This window comes from Jaculus jaculus, chromosome 13 (genome assembly GCF_020740685.1).
Source record: "Jaculus jaculus isolate mJacJac1 chromosome 13, mJacJac1.mat.Y.cur, whole genome shotgun sequence".
NCBI classification, from domain to species: domain Eukaryota; kingdom Metazoa; phylum Chordata; class Mammalia; order Rodentia; family Dipodidae; genus Jaculus; species Jaculus jaculus.
Window position 1 is genome coordinate 10,044,423 of NC_059114.1, and position 19,205 is coordinate 10,063,627.

General features: G+C 43.6%; 1 protein-coding gene across 3 annotated transcripts in view; it reads left to right on the top strand.

Moving 5' to 3' along the window:
- Positions 1 to 19,205, top strand: part of Mtmr3 (myotubularin related protein 3) — a 138,272-nt gene that overhangs the window by 110,816 nt on the left and 8,251 nt on the right. For all 3 annotated transcript variants that reach the window (XM_045133001.1, XM_045133003.1, XM_045133002.1), the window contains 8 exons: positions 841 to 954; positions 7,134 to 7,339; positions 8,734 to 8,865; positions 10,130 to 10,241; positions 13,788 to 13,983; positions 14,842 to 15,027; positions 17,310 to 17,480; positions 18,591 to 18,736. In XM_045133001.1, coding sequence (XP_044988936.1) covers positions 841 to 954; positions 7,134 to 7,339; positions 8,734 to 8,865; positions 10,130 to 10,241; positions 13,788 to 13,983; positions 14,842 to 15,027; positions 17,310 to 17,480; positions 18,591 to 18,736 — 1,263 coding nt within the window. The remainder of the gene's footprint in view (positions 1 to 840; positions 955 to 7,133; positions 7,340 to 8,733; positions 8,866 to 10,129; positions 10,242 to 13,787; positions 13,984 to 14,841; positions 15,028 to 17,309; positions 17,481 to 18,590; positions 18,737 to 19,205) is intronic.

Sequence of the window (19,205 nt, forward strand, 5' to 3'; positions counted from 1 at the left end):
TATCTGTTACTTACATTTGGGGTGCTCTGGTCCAGTCCTCACTGGTCTCTGGTAATCTTTACATGCTTCCCTTTGATAAAAGCCCCAGCAACTCAAGGTTTGATGGCGGTGACACAAATTCTCATTTCTATAATTGAACTGAGTGCTTGGGTAGTTAGAAATGTGTTGGTACAGTAGAAAATTATGAAGAATAAAGATAAAGAATTTTTTTTTCTTCTCTGAGGTAGGGTCTCACTCTAGCCTAGGTTGACCTGGAATTCACTATGTAGTCTCAGCCTGGCCTTAAACTCATGGTGATCCTCCTGCCTCTGCCTCCCGAGTGCTGGGATTAAAGGCATGTATCACTATGCCTGACAATAGAAAGTAAAGAGAATGCCCCTCAACTCTCCATGTTTTTGTTTTTTTTTGGGGGGGTGGGGGTCGGGTTGGCAGTTTCAACATAGGGTCTCACTCTAGTCCAGGCTGACCTGGAACTCACTCTGTAGCCCCAGGCTGGCCTCAAACTCATAGCGATTCTACCTCTGCCTCCTGAGAATGCTGGGATTAAAGGCATATGCATTTGTGTTGTTAGAGTCCCAGATTCCAAATGGCAGTAGCAAGTGGAACCATCCATGATAGTGTTACCTGAGGTCATGGCAGCCCGTTCTGCAGCTCCCCTGCCATTTCCTTGTCCCCTCTCCTTTAGCTAGGGGTTGAATATAGGCCTTGCACATGTTAGGCAAGCAGCCCCATTGCCTCATTGACCAGCCTTGCTGGCTCACAGTGTGTCTGTGTCTCTGTCCCCACCTGTCTTCTGCCCTTGTTTTTCTTCCTCTTATCCACCCCACATCTTTCCAACAGGTTATGTGGTAGTTACCCACAAGAACTCATAGTACCTGTCTGGATCACTGACAAAGAACTAGAAAGTGTGGCAAGCTTCAGGTCCTGGAAGCGCATCCCCGCTGTGGTCTACAGGTTAGTGAGCCAGGCCAGCCTGGATCAGGCTGGTGCTGTTACCCCATTGCATATGGTTGTCTGCTACTACTGCTGCCAACTTGAGTGGGTGGTAGGGTTCAGAGAACTTTCCAGGAAAGCCTATGCTTCCTTATTGCTGAAGCGGCTCCTCCAGTAACACACCAACACTTGTTGCATCTAGAACACTAGGTGGTGATTCAGGTAGACACTGCTGAGGATATTGTAGTAGAAGTGGCTGGAGTTGGAATAGCAAGAGCACGTTCTTTATTGTGTTTGCTGCATGTAGATTCAGACGTTAGCAGGGCCTTCATGTTGAGAAGTGAGTCCTAGGAGAATAGAGTTGAATTACCTGTGGTTGTCTTTGTGGTTGATCCTTTGACATGTGGAAAGACGGTTTGGAGAGGGAGAACATGTCTAGAGAAGGCTGGGCTGGGTTGAAGGTTTGTTTCAGAGATCCAAGGTATGAAAGCTGTTGTGTGGCTTTTCCTGGGACGATATAAACAAAGATCTTTTCACCCCATAGAGGGCACTGACTACAGACCTGAGAAGCTACTTCACATGAGTGAAGCCTGGTGAACAATTGCCTTTATTGGGGTTACTTACAGGGGCGTGGATGACCCAAAGCAGCCACAGCACTAGGAAGCCCACCCTAACACCAGTGAGGACTTGGCACAGCTGCAACATCACTGGAGCTCCCTGTAGGGGCCACCAAAGTACCTCCACCCTAGCCAGCAACTGTTCACTGCTTCTAGAACCTTGGGGGAGGGCTTATAGTCCTGGGAGTTTCTATCTTCCCTCCCGCCCTCAGGAAAGCCAAGGGATGCAAATTCTAGAAAGAGATGATGGAATAACAGCAAAGTGTATGTTCTGTAGTTACAGACCCGAGTTCAGGTCTGTGCTGTGCTCTAATTGATCAATCTTTTAGTCCTTCACGGTAGTCTCATTCTAGCCCAGGCTGACCTGGAGTTTACTATGTAATCTCGGGGTGGCCTCAAACTCAGGATGATCCTCCTACCTGTGCCTCCCGAGTGCTTGGATTAAAGGTGTGGACCACCACACCCAGCTAGATGGGCTTCTCTTTTAAGCCACATTTGGAGTAAATTTTATTCATGAGTGCTTGCTTTATAAATTGGCGATGTCTTGGGTCTTACAGAGCCGTGTTAAGTTTTTAGGAAGCCTTTATTAGGTTAACTTTTTCCAGTTTGTAGACTTTTTGGACTCTCCTTGAGTTGGGCTAAACCAATAGCTTAGTTCAGAATTCTTTAATGCCAGGAGCTATTTCACTCAAATATTGAGGTGTTGTAGAAAAGGATTTCTCTTGAATTCTCATGGCAGCAATCGCTCCAAGGAGTCCACTGAAGGTGAATTATTATGCCCTTCCTGAAGGGAAATTGAAAAGTAGTTGCTGGGACCCAGTGGAGCCCATTAAGTTTTCAGTGTCAACTTTCATCACTTGATTCCAGACAACCTACAAAAAGTAGGTCACCAAATTTACCTGTCACTAAAGTGGTAAGAATTAGAGACTGATGAAAGTGGAAGGGATTTCTAAGTCTTATCAGGAAACAGCCCTACTGGAATGGGAGAAGCCGCCAACTGCTGCTCTGGCCAACCGCTGTTAGATCAGCTATCTGGCATTTGTGGAACTTGCTGACTAGAGCATAAGGGGCAAGTACTGTTCTCATTTTCCAAATAAAAGGATTGTGTGGTATCTGCACATCTGTGCAAATGCACACATCCCATGTGCATATGTGCAGAAGCCAGAGAAGGTTGTCAGATGTCTACCTCTTTTGCTTATCCTCATGTTTCCTTGAGACAAACGCAATAAACTCAGAGTCACAATTTCCGACTCAGCAAACCCCAGCAATTCTCCGGTCACTGCCCCTCACTCGCCCTGGGTTACAGTTGTATATGGCCACACCCATCTGTTTACATGACTGCTGGGGAATCGAATTCAGGGTGAGTCAGGCCTTCTCAGGTCCTGGTAGCTTGCTCTGCAAGGGCTCTTACCCCACTGAGCCATCTCCCTAGCTCCTAAAAGATTTAATAAATTCTCCCTTAAGGCAGAAAGTAGTATAAGTGCTAGTTTAGAAAAGCTTAAAATGTAAAACAACAGCAACAACAACAAAAAACTCCAAAATCCTTTTTTCTAAAATTTGTTCTAGGAGGCATAAGCTCTAAGATCTCTCCCCCATCTCAAGATCCTAGGACATATACGTAAATAACAGCTTTTATTTGCAGTCTTTCAGAGGAAAATTCCCACTGTTATAATTTGAATTCCTGATAGGGAGTAAGTAAAATCTAAGGCTTCCTAGAACTGCTCTCTGTCTCAGAAGATGGGGCTAGTATCTCTGAACTCCACTGGATTGCTGTATTGGTTGGGAGTTCTATGGTGAGTATGTTGAATACTCTGAGATTATCACCACTGTCTTGTCAGCTTGGGTAGCAGAATGCTTTTGAGTCAGTCCACATACATTAACTGAATATAGTTGTCTGCAGAGTGTAGCAGTGATTTCCGAGGTTTCTAGTGGCAGTTACTTGACAGCACTGTAGCCTGATTAGAGCATTCTCCTGCTGTGATGAGTGAGCACTTAATTGGATTTATAGGAGAAGACAGAGAAATACAGCAAGATGATGCCAAAGGCACCCATCTGTAGTGCACTTCACATGCTCCTCTGTGCACACAGTGGTCATTAAAAACTTGGTCATGACGCCGGGTGTGGTGGCACACGCCTTTAATCCCAGCACTCGGGAGGCAGAGGTAGGAGGATCGCTATGAGTTCAAGGCCACCCTGAGACTACATAGTGAATTAATTCCAGGTCAGCCTGAGCTAGAGTGAGACCTTACCTCAATAAACCAAACCAAAACAAAAATCCACAACTTAATCATGTAGGGAACTTGCCTGTGTCAGTAAGTTGGGAATAGTTTAAAATAGTTATGTTTCTATGTAAAATTGAAGCAGTGTTTTAGTAGGTGAGGCTCATTCATTAGACATCTTACCCTTTGTCCTTTTCTTGGTTCTGCTTGTTAAAGTGGTAGAAATGTTTCATCTCTCAGTTATTTTAATGTATTGCTTTCTTTCAAGTAGTCTAAAACATTTTAGAAGACTGCAGAAAACTTAACTGCTGTTTGCAGAACCCAGCCAAAGCTGTTGTAAGGCCAGTAGCCCTGAAAACCCATGACCCAGGCTGCTGAGTGCCACCTGCTGGCAGTGCTGGGAAGCAAGCCCCGCACAGGCTGTGGACAGTCAGGAAGGGAAGGACCTGTCATCCTCCTGGGGAAGTCTGTAGTCATTCAGTTCCACTCTTGCCCAATTCCTGTATTTGTAGGGAAGCATGACCAGGACTGATGAAGCTTGATTTCATTTGCATGATTGGGCGGAATATGAACTTGTCACTACTTACCTCTCTCACTGAAGGAGGATTGAAAACCTGCAAGCAAACTGTTGGTTCGAGTGGGATTTAATTACTGCCAACTTTAATTTATTGCTTGTGAACTTTAGGATTAAAAACAAAAACCAGCCAGGCGTGGTGGCAAACTCCTTTAATCTAGCACTCAGAGGGCCGAGGTAGGAGGATGTCTGCAAGCTTGAAGCCAGCCTGAGACTATAAAGTGAATTCTAGGCCATCCTGGGTTAGAGTGAGACCCTACCTCCTCAAACCCCCAAAATAACTTGATTAAAAATAAGCCTTTTTATTGTGCCTTAAAAAAAAATTCAGTACTATGTTTTACTTGAATCCATTTAAGCCATATTGTGTGTTTGTGTGTACATTTGCATATATATACATATAGTAATTTCAAAAGAAAAATAGGGACATTTCCTCTGGGATATACAGTTGGTAGGCATTTAAATTTTAGCTTACCCAATTTTTTTGTACAGTAAACTGGAAACATTTATAATGTAAAAAACCTTTATTTAAGTATGTCATCAGCAAATCACCCTTTAAAGCATATTATAATTTAACTTTTACCATATTCATTTAGTTATGACCATTTTTATAATTTTAGTACATTTTCATTACCCAACCTCATACTTACTTCCTTAACTGCCTTAGCCTGAGGTGACCAGTAATAAAACATTTTGTCTCTAGATTTGCCTTCATATAAATGGAACCCTTAAAATGATTTTTAAAAATGTTTATTTATTTTCAATTTATTTTATATTTTTATTTGTTATATATAAATACATATTTTAATATATTTGAGGGGGGGAGAGAGAATAGGTGCACCAGGGCCTCCAGCTACTGTAAACAAACTCCAAATACATACAGTACTTTGTGCATCTGGCTTTACATGGGTACTGGGGAACTGTACCTGGGTTGTTAGGCTTTGCAGACAGTGCCTTAAGCCCTAAGCCATCTCTCCAGCCCTTTTTTTTTTTTTTTTTTTTTTTTTTTTTTTTTTTTTTCTAGGTAGGGTTTCGCTCTAGCCCAGGTTGACCTGGAATTCACTATGTAGTCTCAGGGTGGCCTCGAGCTCACGGCGATCCTCTTACCTCTGCCTCCCAAGTGCTGGGATCAAAGGCCTCTGCCACCATGCCGGGCTTGTATGATTTTTTAAAATAGTGGTCTTATTTTACTTAGTGTAACATCCATTTCATCAGTGTTATAGCATGTACCAGAACTTTCATCTTTTTACTGCTAAATAATGTAATGTTTCTGACTTAAATTGCCTTATTAGGAGGAAATACTATGGGTTTTAATAGCATCTTAAAGTAGACTATATGATTTCTGCTTTTGAAGAAAGATCTGTTGGAGCTGGAGAGATGGCTTAGTGGTTATGGTGCTTGCCTACAAATTCAAAGGACCCAGGTTCAACTCCCTAGTACCCATATAAAGCCAGATGCACAAGGTGGCATATGCATCTGGAGTTCACTTGCATTGGCTAGAGGCCCTGGTGCCCCCATTCTCTATATCTGCCTCTGTCTCTCTCAAATAAATAAAATATATAAAAAAGAAAGACCAAGCCAGGCATGGTGGTGCATGCCTTTAATCCCAGCACTTGGGAAGCAGAGGTAGGAGGATTGCTGTGAGTTCAAGGCCACCCTGAGACTGACTACATGGTTCCAGGTCAGCCTGGGCTAGAGTGAGGCCCTACCTTGGGGGGAAAAGATCTTTCAGGGCTGGAGAGATGGCTTAGCGGTTAAGCGCTTGCCTGTGAAGCCTAAGGATCCTGGTTTGAGGCTCGATTCCCCAGGACCCACATTCGCCAGATGCACAAGGGGGTGTATGCATCTGGAGTTTGTTTGCAGTGGTTGGAAGCCCTGGCACGCCCATTCTCTCTCTCTATCTGCCCCCCCCCCGTCACTCTCAAATAAATAAATAAAAGTGAACAAAAAATTAAAAAAAAAATAGATCTTTCAAAGAATATGGCTTATTGAGGTTGCTGTTCCCTCCCTTTTTTGAAAAATATTTTTATTTGTATTTTATTTATTTTATTTGTAAGCAGAGAGACAGAATGGGTGGGCTAGTGCCTCTTGTGTCTGTAAACAAACTCCAGACTGAGGTATCTCTTTATGCATCTGGCTTTACATGGTTATATGGTAATAGAACCCAGGTCATCAGGTTTGTATGCAAGCACCTTTAACCTCTGAGCCATCTCTCCAAGAGTAGTTTGTGACTCTGAAGTCTCAGACCAGTTAAGGGTCCCATTACAAAATTAGGTTCTCCATGAAAAGAATCCTGAAGCCAGCAGTAATGAGTGCGTGTTATAGTGGACCCTTAGAAAGGCGGCACACAGTTCTTTCTACTCCATCACCTGTTGTCATGGTATTTAGGTTCATTAACAGGAAGGAGAAATTTGTGCTTCATTATTGAGTAGAAAAATCAGTGTATAATATTTATGGATTTCTAAGACTTATTTCCCAAAAATAAGATTCAAATATTTAAACTGTTAATATTATCTTTCCTGTGCATTTATCATTTTGTTGGTAACTCTGCAAAGGACTCTAGGGAAGTATGATGAATGAGAAAGTTACATAGTTTTTGTTATTAATGTTGGTAAATGAGATTTCTGCTCCTTCAATACTGAGAAGACTTGGAGCCAGTCCAGTTAGCTACTATCAGGCTGTGCTGTTCATTAAGGTGCTTAAAAGTCCACTGCCTTACTTTTCATGTTAAGTACAGAGTATTGGAATGAGGGATCTGAGATGGTGCATTCACTGTCCTGTTTCCCCGCACAGGCATCAGAGCAATGGGGCCGTCATTGCCCGCTGTGGACAACCGGAGGTTAGCTGGTGGGGCTGGCGAAGTGCAGATGATGAGCACCTGGTGCAGTCGGTGGCCAAAGCTTGTGCTTCTGACTCCCGGTCAAGTGGCGGCAAGTTTCCAACCAGGAACCGTCCTCGAGACTTTTCCCATGGGGGAGACCTTTCTGATGTGGAGTTTGGTAAGGTGCTCCTAGATCTGTGGTAGCACTTCTTACAGCATCTTTTTAAAAAGTTTATTTATGTACTTGAATGTGGGGTGGAGAGGCAAGGCAGGGCCTCTTGCTACAGTAAACAAATGTCAGATGCTTGGAGTACTTTTTTCTTTAAAAAAATATATGGATTTGCAAGGAGAGAATGAATATGATAGGTGCACTAGGGCCTCCAGCTGCTGCAAATGAATTCAAGATGCATGCGCCACTTTCTGCATCTGGCTTTATGTGAGTACTGACTGGGGAATCAAACTGGGTCATTAGGCTTTGTAGACAAACATCTTAACCATTGAGTCATCTCTCCAGCCCTATACCACTTTTTACATGGGTAGCTTGGCAATTGAACCCATGCAGGCTTTGCAAACAAACACCTTAAGCCGCTGGACCTTCTTCCTAGCTCCAAAGAACCTTTGCTTGAAGTACCCCTTTCCTTTGAAGACAGAGTTACTTTTATAGGTATTGTTGGAATCCTACAAGTCCTAGTTCTCTTTTCTTTTCTTTTTTTTTTTTTTTTGAGTTAGTGTCTTGCTCTAGCCCAGTCTGACCTGGAACTAACTATGTAGGGTCAGATTGTCCTCAAACTCATGGTTATCCTTCTACCTCTGCCTCCCAAGTGCTGGGATTAAAGCCGTGCACCACCACACCCAGTGAGTCCTAGGTTTTGACAGAACTCGAAGACTGTTTCAAGCTTGGTTTAAGAGCCTACTGTTGTCTTCCTTGCTATCATGAGAATGAGTGTATCTGTGATGAAAACAGTGCCAGAAGTCTGGAGGAAATATTGGACTTCATGAAGGGGACTATAGATGTAGAAATTAGGGGAAAAAGATTGGGTTTTGTAGGTCTCCATGTGCTTCAGGAGTTGTTTTTGAAAAATAAATTCTCATCTACTTTTATTTATTTATTTATTTATTTTTTTTGAGGTAGGGTCTCGCTATAGCCCAGGCTTACCTGGAATTCCCTATGTAGTCTCATGGTGGCCTCGAACTCACAGCTATCCTCCTACCTTTGCCTCCTGCTCATCAATCTTTTTTGTTTTGTTTTGTTTGTTTTTTCGAGACAGGGTCTCCCTTTAGCTCAGGCTGACCTGGAATTCACTCTGTAGTCTTAGGCTGGCAGCCATCCTCCCACCTCTGCTTCCCAGGTGCTGGGATTAAAGGCATGTGTCCCCAAGGCCCACTCTTCATCAGCTTTTAATTAGAAGGCAAAACAAAATAAGCTGGAGTTAAGTCTTGTGTATCAAGGGTCTAGTTGGAGGATTTCATTCAGTTGAGCCTTTATTCTGTGAAAGTGCCTCTGGTCCTAATTTTCATAGTTCTAGAAGAGACAGGTTGATTCTATTTTTACCCCCTTTCTCCTGTCCCCAGATTCTTCTCTATCAAATACTTCAGGAGCAGAGAGTATAGCTATCCAGCCTCAGAAGCTTTTGATTCTGGACGCACGCTCCTATGCAGCAGCTGTGGCAAATCGAGCCAAAGGAGGAGGCTGTGAATGCCCAGGTGAGGTGCACGGTGCTTCATCTCGAAGTATTTGGTGGTCTGCGCTCACTCTAGACGTCACTCAGTTTGAAATGGATGGCAAGCCATAGTCTTCATCCTGTCTCCAGAGAGCCATAGCTTCTCTGTATTCTTTAAAAAAATTTTATTTATTTGAGAGATAGAGAATGGCAAATAGGGAGGGAATTGGTGTGCCACGTCCTTTAGCCACTATAAACGAACTCCAGGCACATGCGCCACCTTATGCATCTGGCTTATGTGGGTTCTGAACAGTCAATCCTGGGTCTTCTGCCTTCACAGGCAAATGCCTTAACCGCTGAGCCATCTCTCCAGCCCTCTTTGTATTCTTAACATTGCTTTTCTGAATCAAAAGGGAGGAAGAGGTGCAGTCAAGCCAAATCGTCTTCTTCCTTGAGCCAGCCCTTCTGTGATAAGAAAAGTAGCTCTTCTCCCACCAGGTCTGTTTGTTTCTCACACTTCCAAAAGCATTTGTGGCCTTTGATGGTAGATATGCCCCCTAACACATTCTTTACAGGACTTCTTAGAAAAGCTAGAGTCAAAATTGAGGCAGTTAAATACAGAACTCTAGTATAGTGTCCCTGTCTTGAATCTGTCAAACCCCTGCTGTTTGAACGCTGGCTTTCCCCAAGAAGGGACTTCTGTGCCAGTGTGTGCTGACAATGCAGGCAGAGTCCCCGAGCTCCTCATTCAGAAGTGAGCTAAGCTGCACATTGAAAGCAGCTGAACCTAGGTCAAATCTGAAGGCATTGTTCTGCCAGATTCTTCCAGAGATTGCAGAGCCATATGTTTGAAGAGGCCCAACATGTTCTAAGTCTGTCTGTCTGTCTGTCTGTCTGTCTTTCTTTCTTTCTCTTTTTTTTTTTTTCCAAGGTAGGGTCTCACTCTAGCTCAGGCTGACCTGGAATTTACTATGCAGTCTCAGGGTGGCCTCAAACTCATGGCGATCCTCCTATCTCTGCCTCCCCAGTACTGGGATTAAAGGAGTGTGCCACCATGCTCGGCCTGAATCTTACTTTTAAAGACACTAGTTTTTATTGTATATCAGTATGTTCTTTTCAGATCTAACCTTCCTTTTCTACCCTTCTCACAAAGCCATCTAAAATTCAAGCACTGTTTGTTTTCCTCGTAGGATCAAGCATTTGGGCTATGTACTAGTTACCTGTCACATGGCTCTTTCATTAATCAGCAGTTGAAGTGGGCTTTAAGTTCAACATGTTTGTGTTCTCTTTATTGTTATTCTTTCCAGAATATTATCCGAACTGTGAAGTCGTGTTTATGGGGATGGCAAACATTCATTCTATTCGGAGGAGTTTTCAGTCTCTGAGGTTGCTGTGCACACAAATGCCAGATCCTGGAAAGTAAGAAGACCGTGGCTTTAATTTTGCATGCTTGTTTCTTTGTTTTAGATTAATGGGGAGCTGTCCGTTTCTCAGTGAACTTCAGTTATGCTTTCGGTGTCTATGGCTGTTCATCTTCCTAGATGAGGAGCAGGCCCACACTGAGTGGGAGCTGGCAGAAAAATCCAGCTCTTGGCAGGGTTTTAAAATGTGCAGCACAAAAGAAATCTCAGCTCACAGAACAGAAACCACCTTTTTGTTTTTCCTGGGACCTCTTCCTTCTCTTCCACGTTGTTTTCAACCTAAAGCAGTATAATTCTTCACATTCTGAAGTGTATTGACACTTATTTGTTAAATGGATGTCTCAACAATGAAGTCAGTTTGTTCACTATTTTTCAGAGGATCCAACTTATTTGGTCAGTTCTTTTTACCTCTGCTTCTATTTTTCTTTTCTTTCTTTCTTTCTTTTTTTTTTAAATTTTATTTGCAAGGGGGAAGAGAGAGAATAAGAATGGGCATTCTAGCCACTGCAAACGAACTCCAAATGCATCTGCCCATTGTGCATCTGGCTTACATGGGTCCTGGGGAATCAAACCTGGGTCCTTTGGCTTCACAGATAAATGCCTTAACCACTAAGCCATTTCTCCAGCCCTCTGCTTCTATTTCTAAAGTACTTATTTAATAAGTCCACTGTCATGATTTCTATTCCTTATTAAAAATAAGCACTGAGAAAGATAAAATAATTCTCTCTACTGAGGGGACTGTTTGAATACAAGATAAATTAGGAGTGCTCTGTAAAACAAATGAGGACAGATAAATATTTAAAAGCCCATTTAACTATTTCAGGAAGCCAAAGGTATGCCAGAAAAAAACAAAAAAAAAAAAACTGTTTTCTTTCTTTTCTTCTTCTTCTTCTTCTTCTTTTTTTTTTGCTGTTTATGCTAAAGCCCATAGTTGTTTCCCTGAGTCCTGTTCCGCAGGCCTGGTGATCACATTGAGCTTTGTGCATTCTTTTTTAGATTTGTTTATTTATTCATTTATTTTTTGGTTTTCTGAGGTAGGGTCTCACTCTAGCCCAGGATGACCTGGAATACGCTATGTAATCTCAGGGTGGCCTTGAACTCAGTGATCTTCCTACCTCTGCTTCCCGAGTGTTGGGCTTAAAGGCGTGCACCCCTGGGATTTATTAAGTCAGATGCACCTGAGTCACTTGTACTGACTCTTGAGAAGCAAATGATTAAATTCATCATTGGCCCTGTGGGTAAAGTGGTGTCCTGTGGGGAGAGCCTAACCAAAGACATGAGCTTGCTGCTTTCCTTTAGGGATTTATCCATTTGCATCTGTCACATAGTACCAGGACCTAGCTGGTCTGTCAAGTAGCTTGATTGCTGTAGGTCTGTTTTCCTGCCTGTAAAATGAAAAGGCTAGGTCAGTGCTAGGTGGTCTCTAGTACCTTCCATGTCTTAGGCTGGAGAGGTGGCTTAAGCAGTAAAGGTGCTTGCCTGTGAAGCCTAAGGATCCAGGTTTAGCTCTCCAGAACCCACACAAGCCAGATGGACAAGGTGATGTATGTGGACAAGATGGCACATGCATCTGGAGTTCAGTTGCACTGTCTAGAGGCCCTAGAGCACAATTTTTTCTCTCGCCTTCTCTTGCACATGCTCTTGCACTCATAAATAAAATAAGTTAAAAAAAAAATCTTTCCTAAAAAGCTTTATTTTGGAGCTGGGGAGATGGCTCAGTCATTAAAGGCAAAGCCCGCTGGTCCAGGTTCTCCAGTATGCATGCAAAGGAAGATGTACAGAGTGATGCATGCATCTGTAGCTAATTTCTAGCAGCAAGAGGCCTGGTGTGCCCACAATTAATCATTCATATTCCCATTCATTTGTGTTTTTTCTCTCTCCCCTCCCGGCAAATAAAAATAAAAAAATATTTTTAAAAACTTTGTTTTGACTTTAATGAATCCTAAAAGCTTTTACCTGATCCAGAGGAGTGTGACACCATCCTAGCGAAACAAAGCGCTTTCCTCTTAAAAAAAAAGTACCCCATATATTTAATCCGAGTACTTGAGAGGCAATGGTAGGATTGCTGTGAGTTCGAGCCCAACCTGGGACTACAGAGTGAATTGTAGGTTAGCCTAGGCTACAGCAGGACCCTACCTCAAAATAACAAAAACGAAAACATTGTATTTAGTAACAAATCACAATGCATTCATTCTTGAAGCAGTTTTTGAGCAAGCCCCACATCTGCTTGGGCTGTGGAGCACTGGACAGTGATAAGCTGCTGCTCCAGTCACAGAAGCACAGCACGTCCTTTGCTGGCAGCTTTCAGTGTAGAGCTTCTGTCTTGGGGCAGTTCTTTTTCTCTGAGAGTTCTGAAGGTCTTGTGAAAAAAGGTTCTTCTAGACCCTAGCAATACCGTGTGGTCATTAGTGTACTAGCTTGCATGGGTAGAAATCATCTTGGTAGGCCTGTCCTGTTTTGGTTAATAGTTAAGGCTTGAACAATGGGGAAGGTATTAGGTCATGGGTGACAGGTGATGCTTATACCATTCTTGTGTGTGTTCTCTAACTTACACCTTCTTACAGACATTTTTGTACATGGGTGTTTTCTTTATTTTGCTGGGGAGAGTTGTTAATTAATAGAAATATTGTTTTACATCTCCTTAAGTGGCTCTCAGAAGATTCCAGAAAGATCTACTTTTCTTATGCATATATCTATGAAGTTTTTCTGGGAAATAATAGCCTGGTGTGGTGGTGCATTCCTGTGATCTTGAATTTGGGAGGCTGATGTAAAGGAGGACTGTGAATTCCAGGCCAGCCTGGGCTCCATAGCAAAATCTTTGTCTCAAGAAAAAAAAATCCACAGAGATGTTAGAAACAGGGCTGCTGCTATAGAATGCTTGCCTAGCAATTGCAAGGCCCTGGTTTCCATCCTCAGTGTGGTAAGAAAAAAAAGTGCTAGAAGCCAGGGTATTACTAGAGTCCCTATTTTTTTTTAAAAAAGATTTTCTTTGTTGGTTTGTTTATTAGAAACAGAGAGAATGGGTATGCCAGGGCCTCCAGCCACTGCATATGAACTCCAGACGCATGTGCCACCATGTGCATCTGGCTTACATGGGACCTGGAGAATCAAACCTGGATCCTTAGGCTTCACAGGCATGCACCTTAACTGCTAAGCCATCTTTCCAGCCCTATAGTCCCTATTTTAAATGTTCTCCTGTATTGATTGTAGAGCTTATGTCTCATACTTGGACATACTTTATAAACAGAGGTTTTATTTATTTATTTGTAAACAGAGTGAGAGAAAGAGAGAATACCTAGATACATGTACCTCTTTGATCATCTGGCTTTACATGGGAACTGGAGAATCATATCCAAGGCTCTTAGACTTTCCAGGCAAGCACCTTAACTGCTGAGCCATCTCTCTAGCCCTCAACAGGGGTTTTCTATTTGTTGTAGCAATATCATATTTAGAAAAGTCTTGAAGTTTTTTTTAATTTGATAGGCATTGAATATAATACAATAAATTCTAGAAATCAGTGTTTCTTCATCTCCTGTTTTTATAGTTGGCTTTCAGCTCTCGAAAGTACAAAATGGCTCCATCACCTGTCTGTGCTTCTGAAATCTGCACTTCTGGTGGTGCACGCTGTGGACCGTGATCAGCGGCCAGTGCTAGTGCACTGCTCGGATGGTTGGGACCGCACCCCTCAGATAGTGGCATTGGCTAAGCTCCTGCTGGACCCTTATTACCGAACCATAGAGGTGAGAAAGGTGACATGATACCCTTTTTGAGGGGACTGTGTGAACCCAACAGTGGGAGCTAGTACTTCAGAATGGGAAGTGGAAACCTCTTTGAAGGACTTGATCAGTTTTGGGGGTGATGATTAGCTCTAAAGAAAGTTGCTATTTATAATCATTCTACCTTCACCTTGAGTTGAATGGTAATCATGTCTCCTGAACATTCTTTTTTGCCTCTTATAGTGGGGCAAATTATGGGTAACAAGAATTGAGGGTCCTGGCATGTTTCCTTTGTACCCTATTTGGAAAACTTTTTTTAAAGTTTTGACTACTAGGGGAAATGGGTTTCTACAAAAGGATGTCTGCATCCTCTCAGAGTAGTTGAAGTATAGTCTAGCTGGTACCACACAGGGTTCGTGGAGAAAGGATCCTGCTCTGAAATGACTGCCTATTGGGTTAAAGATATAAGGAAACTGATAAAGTGCTGCCCTAAATTACATGCAGATATTTGTAACATCTGTGGTGCAGAAGTTTTTAGAATACGACTTTATAAATGTAACACCAAAGGCAAAAGTTTCAAACTTAAGGGAAGATTTGGGTGGGGTTGGCTTTTATGTGGTAAATGAGAGAGGCTAGCCATACTCAAGAAAGGCATGCGTAGATGCCGCCAGTGCCCTTTCAGTGAGTATGGAAGGGAGGTCAACAAACTGGGAAATTTCCCCAAGTGTCCTTGCCACTAGGGAAGAAATCTTGCCTTTGGCTGTGGACCTCTGCCAGAGGGACTTCCAGGAGGCTGTTAAAGGAGGTTGCTGTTGGCGACACAAGGCTCAGCACTGTCACAGGTGAGATAGTCAGATGGTCTCTCCTGGTGCCTCCCTGCAGGGTTTCCAGGTCCTTGTGGAGATGGAGTGGCTGGATTTTGGCCATAAGTTTGCTGACCGATGTGGTCATGGGGAAAACTCGGACGATCTGAATGAGCGTTGCCCAGTATTTCTGCAGTGGCTTGACTGCGTTCATCAGCTTCAGAGGCAATTTCCTTGCTCTTTTGAGTTCAATGAAGCATTCCTTGTGAGTTTGAACTTGCTGTTTTACCTTTTGGGAACTCCCTAAACTTGAGAGGATGTTGATGCCGTGTTAGTGGCTCATGTTCACACTAAACTATGTAATCTTTTGTTTTATTTAAAAGCAACAACAGTTGAAAAAAAAAGACTTAGAAACTCTAAAAAGTAGTTAAAAATAGAAGCAATCAGAACGTCCCATGTTCTTTCCAGTCCATCTACCAATGCTGTCTGTCAGGCTCTGTCCCTTCTCCTCTGCTCCTTTGTCCTGCAGCTCCCATGCCTCCTCTCCACTTGCACCCCCTTACCATCTGCATTAGCACGTTGCCTTCTCTGCAGGTCAGTCAGACATACAAACATGGTAGAGGGTCTTGTATCTTTGTGAAGTCCCTTTCTGGGTGCCTCAGGGTTTTTTGTTTTTTTTAACACTTGTTTTCTCAAATTTCCCTTTTAACCTCATCTTGGTCATGGATTTATTCACCACTACTTTGCCATAGCTGGTCTCCTTAGGGGAGCCAGTGACTTTGGTGTTGCTAATTTAATGATCAGTACATCGTGACTGTGTCTGTCTCATTCTGTATGTATGTATGTATGTATGTCTATCAATCTAATCTAATCTAATCTTTCTGTGCTCCTAGCTGGCCTGGCTTTGAATTTGATAACTCTCCTGCTTTTGCTTCCCAAGTGCTGGAATTAAAGACATGTGCCCAGCAGTCATGCATTATTACCATGGTCACAGCTTAACTCATTTTTAAAAATTCACCATAATTATAGCCAGGTGTGGTGGTGCACGCCTTTAATCCCAACACTCGGGAGGCAGAGGTAGAAGGATCACCATGAGTTCGAGGCCACCTGAGACTCCATAGTGAATTCCAGGTCAGCCTGGGCTAGAGCAAGACCCTACCTTGAAAAACCAAAAAAAAAAAAATAATAATAATAATAATAATAAAAAAATCCCATAGTTATTACTCTTCATTTCTTCTCTTATCTTCCTGGCTGGTCCTTTCTATCTCCTCAGTTCTGAGTGTTGGAATGCCACATGGCTCAAACCTTAAGTTGCTTTTCCCACCTATCTTCCTCACTAAGAACCTCACCAAACCTAGTAGTTTTAAATGCCGTCTATATGCTGAGGACTCACCCAAAATTGAATGAAGATGTGCTTTCAGAAGTGCCAGGGTGGCTTGGCCTAGCTGGGCTGACTCCTCCCCAAGATGTGGCCTACTGCATTCATCTCAGGTCTCTTCATTTCACTCACCTTACATTCATAACTGAATCTTTGCCATCTCCACTTGCATGTCTTAATGGCCTTTCACACTTCATAATGTAAAACTCCTTTCCTGGTTCCTGTATTTCTCCATCCCCCCAAAATTAAAATTACAGGAGTTTTCCATATCAACTCCATTCTTTTATTAAGGGAAAAACCAGCTCTTTCATATTTTCAGTCTGTTAGGTTCTGTAGCTCTGCTTTCAAAATATCTAGTAGCTACTACTGCCATGTTGATCTAAGCCACCAGTATCCTTCCCTAAGTACTGAAAGTAAACTTAGCACAGAAAGTTCCTTTAAAACGTTAAGTAGACCATGCCCTTCCCCTACTCAGACAGTTCTAGTGACCTCAGGTCAGTACCAGAGTCTTCACAGTGGCTTACATGCTCCCTGTCTAGGCACATTTTCTACCCCTCCCCCACGATCTCCTTTAGTCACATTGACTCCTTGCTTCTTGGAGAGCACACACATGTGCTTGGGCTTGCCTCTGCCTAGCATGTTCCCCTCATACGTCTGTGACCTGCTCTCGCTTCCAGCAGCTCTCAGCTAGGGAAGACTTCCCATGCCCAGCACTTGCCTTGCCCCTCTCACCTGCCTTACTCTGTTGTCCCTGTTACCTGTCTCCCTGACAGCTAGACAAGCTCCACCAGACTGAGAGAGCTGGCTGTTCTTGCTGTGTAACCAGCACCCTTAGGCTTTCTGAGGCGCGTAAAATGTTCACGAATGATTTGTTGAATGAATAAGCAGTTTGACAAGTGTGCTTTCAGCTCAAGCTGGAGTTTACAACCACTGCTCCTATATGTAGTATCCGTTGCACTATGAGGGTCTCTATTAACTCAGAAGCTCTTTGACTCAGGAATTCCAGTGGTGGGGACAGGTTCGATGATGCCTGTTACCCCTCCCCTCCACCCCTACAGAGTGAATGAAGTTCTTTCAGAGATGTCATGGTGGAGTGGCTTAGTTGGATTGACCTCCTCCCCAAGAACTTGTGCCTTACTGCATGCTTTTGCCTCATTGGACTCTCATAGGTGAAACTGGTACAGCATACCTATTCCTGCCTCTTTGGAACATTCCTGTGCAACAACGCCAAGGAGAGAGGGGAGAAGCATACTCAGGAACGGACGTGCTCCGTGTGGTCGCTGCTTCGAGCAGGCAACAAGGCTTTCAAAAACCTCCTGTATTCCTCCCAGTCAGAAGCCGTATGTACCCTTCAGCCTGTCTCTCATCAGCAGAAGCGATTTGGGGGTGGCAGACATAGAGGAGAGGGCCTGATTGAGGATAGTGCATTTTGTGGAAGCATTTCTGCTATCTCTAGGCCTGGTTCCCACTCCCCTGCCATTCTGTTTTAAGTAAAGCCTGTTTCCTAATGATGCTCTGACCTGCCCCTCCCCACTCTGTGCTCAGGGTGATTTGGTGTAATACACATCTCTACTTTGTTACCCTGGAGACAGAAGTCCAGAGTTTGATGTATTCCTGGAATGTTCCATCTCACCAGAGCCACTGAAGTCGTTTTCCTGATGCCTTTTAGGGTTGAGAAGGGGCTGCCCCAGGCCCCAGCACTCTCCCCATAAACCCTGCACTGATTCCCACTGCAGCTCTGTCTCCACACAAAACTGTTTCTGATATTGGCAATGTGTGTCCTGTGATTCTTGCCCACGTGGAGAGCTGGCAGGCCTTTTAAGACTGCTCACCAAACGAATACCTTCTGTTAGGCAGATAGGAGGAGGTACATATATCTGTTTATTAGTTTGTCAAACCTTAAACCCTTATGAACTCAAAAGTAAGCTAATCAGAGTTTATATTGCTTTGCTAGGTTGTTAATATGCTTCTCATTACATTTAAAAATCAAAGAAAAAGCTGCTTCTCTGCCTCCTTCACTGTGCCTGCTGGGGGAGTAAGAACGCAGGAAGGAGGTCCCTCACTGACCCTAGAGAACAGGTTTGACCGCTTCTCCTAAAGCCAGGCTTTATTGCCAAGGGAACAGACAATCGCCACCTAACAGAATGACTCACTCTTTGCAGAAAAGCAGCAAATCAAGCTGATGAAAGTCAGTCAGTCATTAGAGGTGACCTGAGTTATAACTAATGTGAAGTGGATCTTGCATGCCCACTAGAGGTGTTTAGGTAGAAAATGGTACCAAGCAAAAACTGTGGTCCTGAATTGGTCCTCTTGGGAAATAGACCTGTGGCTGTTGATGTCACCTCTGTGTTGATCTTGTAGCCCAGCCAGGTGCCTGTGCTTCCTCATCTGGAGACAGTTCTAAGAGTCCTATTGGGACATGTGTGAACATCTGTCCTCCACCTCCTCAGGTGCTATACCCTGTGTGCCATGTGCGGAACCTGATGCTGTGGAGTGCAGTGTACCTGCCTTGCCCATCCCCATCTACCCCGGTGGATGACAGCTGTGCGCCCTACCCAGCTCCAGGCACCAGCCCTGATGATGCCCCCCTGAGCCGGTGAGCCCTGTCGTGGTGCCACAGGCCTCAGGTCCTGCATGGCTTTCGTTCTGTATCAGGATGTGCCCAGGGAGGATCAGAGACTGTGACATTGTCTCTACATCTTTCTTACATCTCTGAAGTTTATTTTATTTTTTCTACTTTTTTTTTTTTTTAAGGTTTTGAAACAGGATCCCACTCTAATGCAGACAGGCTGGGAACTCACTGTGTAGACCAGGTTGGCCTTGAACTTGCAGCCATCTGAATGCTGGAATTATGGGCATGAGTCAGCCCTCCAGTTCCTTAAGATGGCAGCAAAGCCTTGCTTCTGGGAGTATGTCTGGCCCTGGTTGTGACATCATTCTCCACATGCGCACTGAGGCTTTCTCAGTAGCAGAGCTTTTTGTGGCACCTCTGGTGTGCATCTTGCCCACTGCTTTCTGTGCCTGCCTTCCCGCCTGATTGACTTTAGAGTCTTGGAAGGCAGATG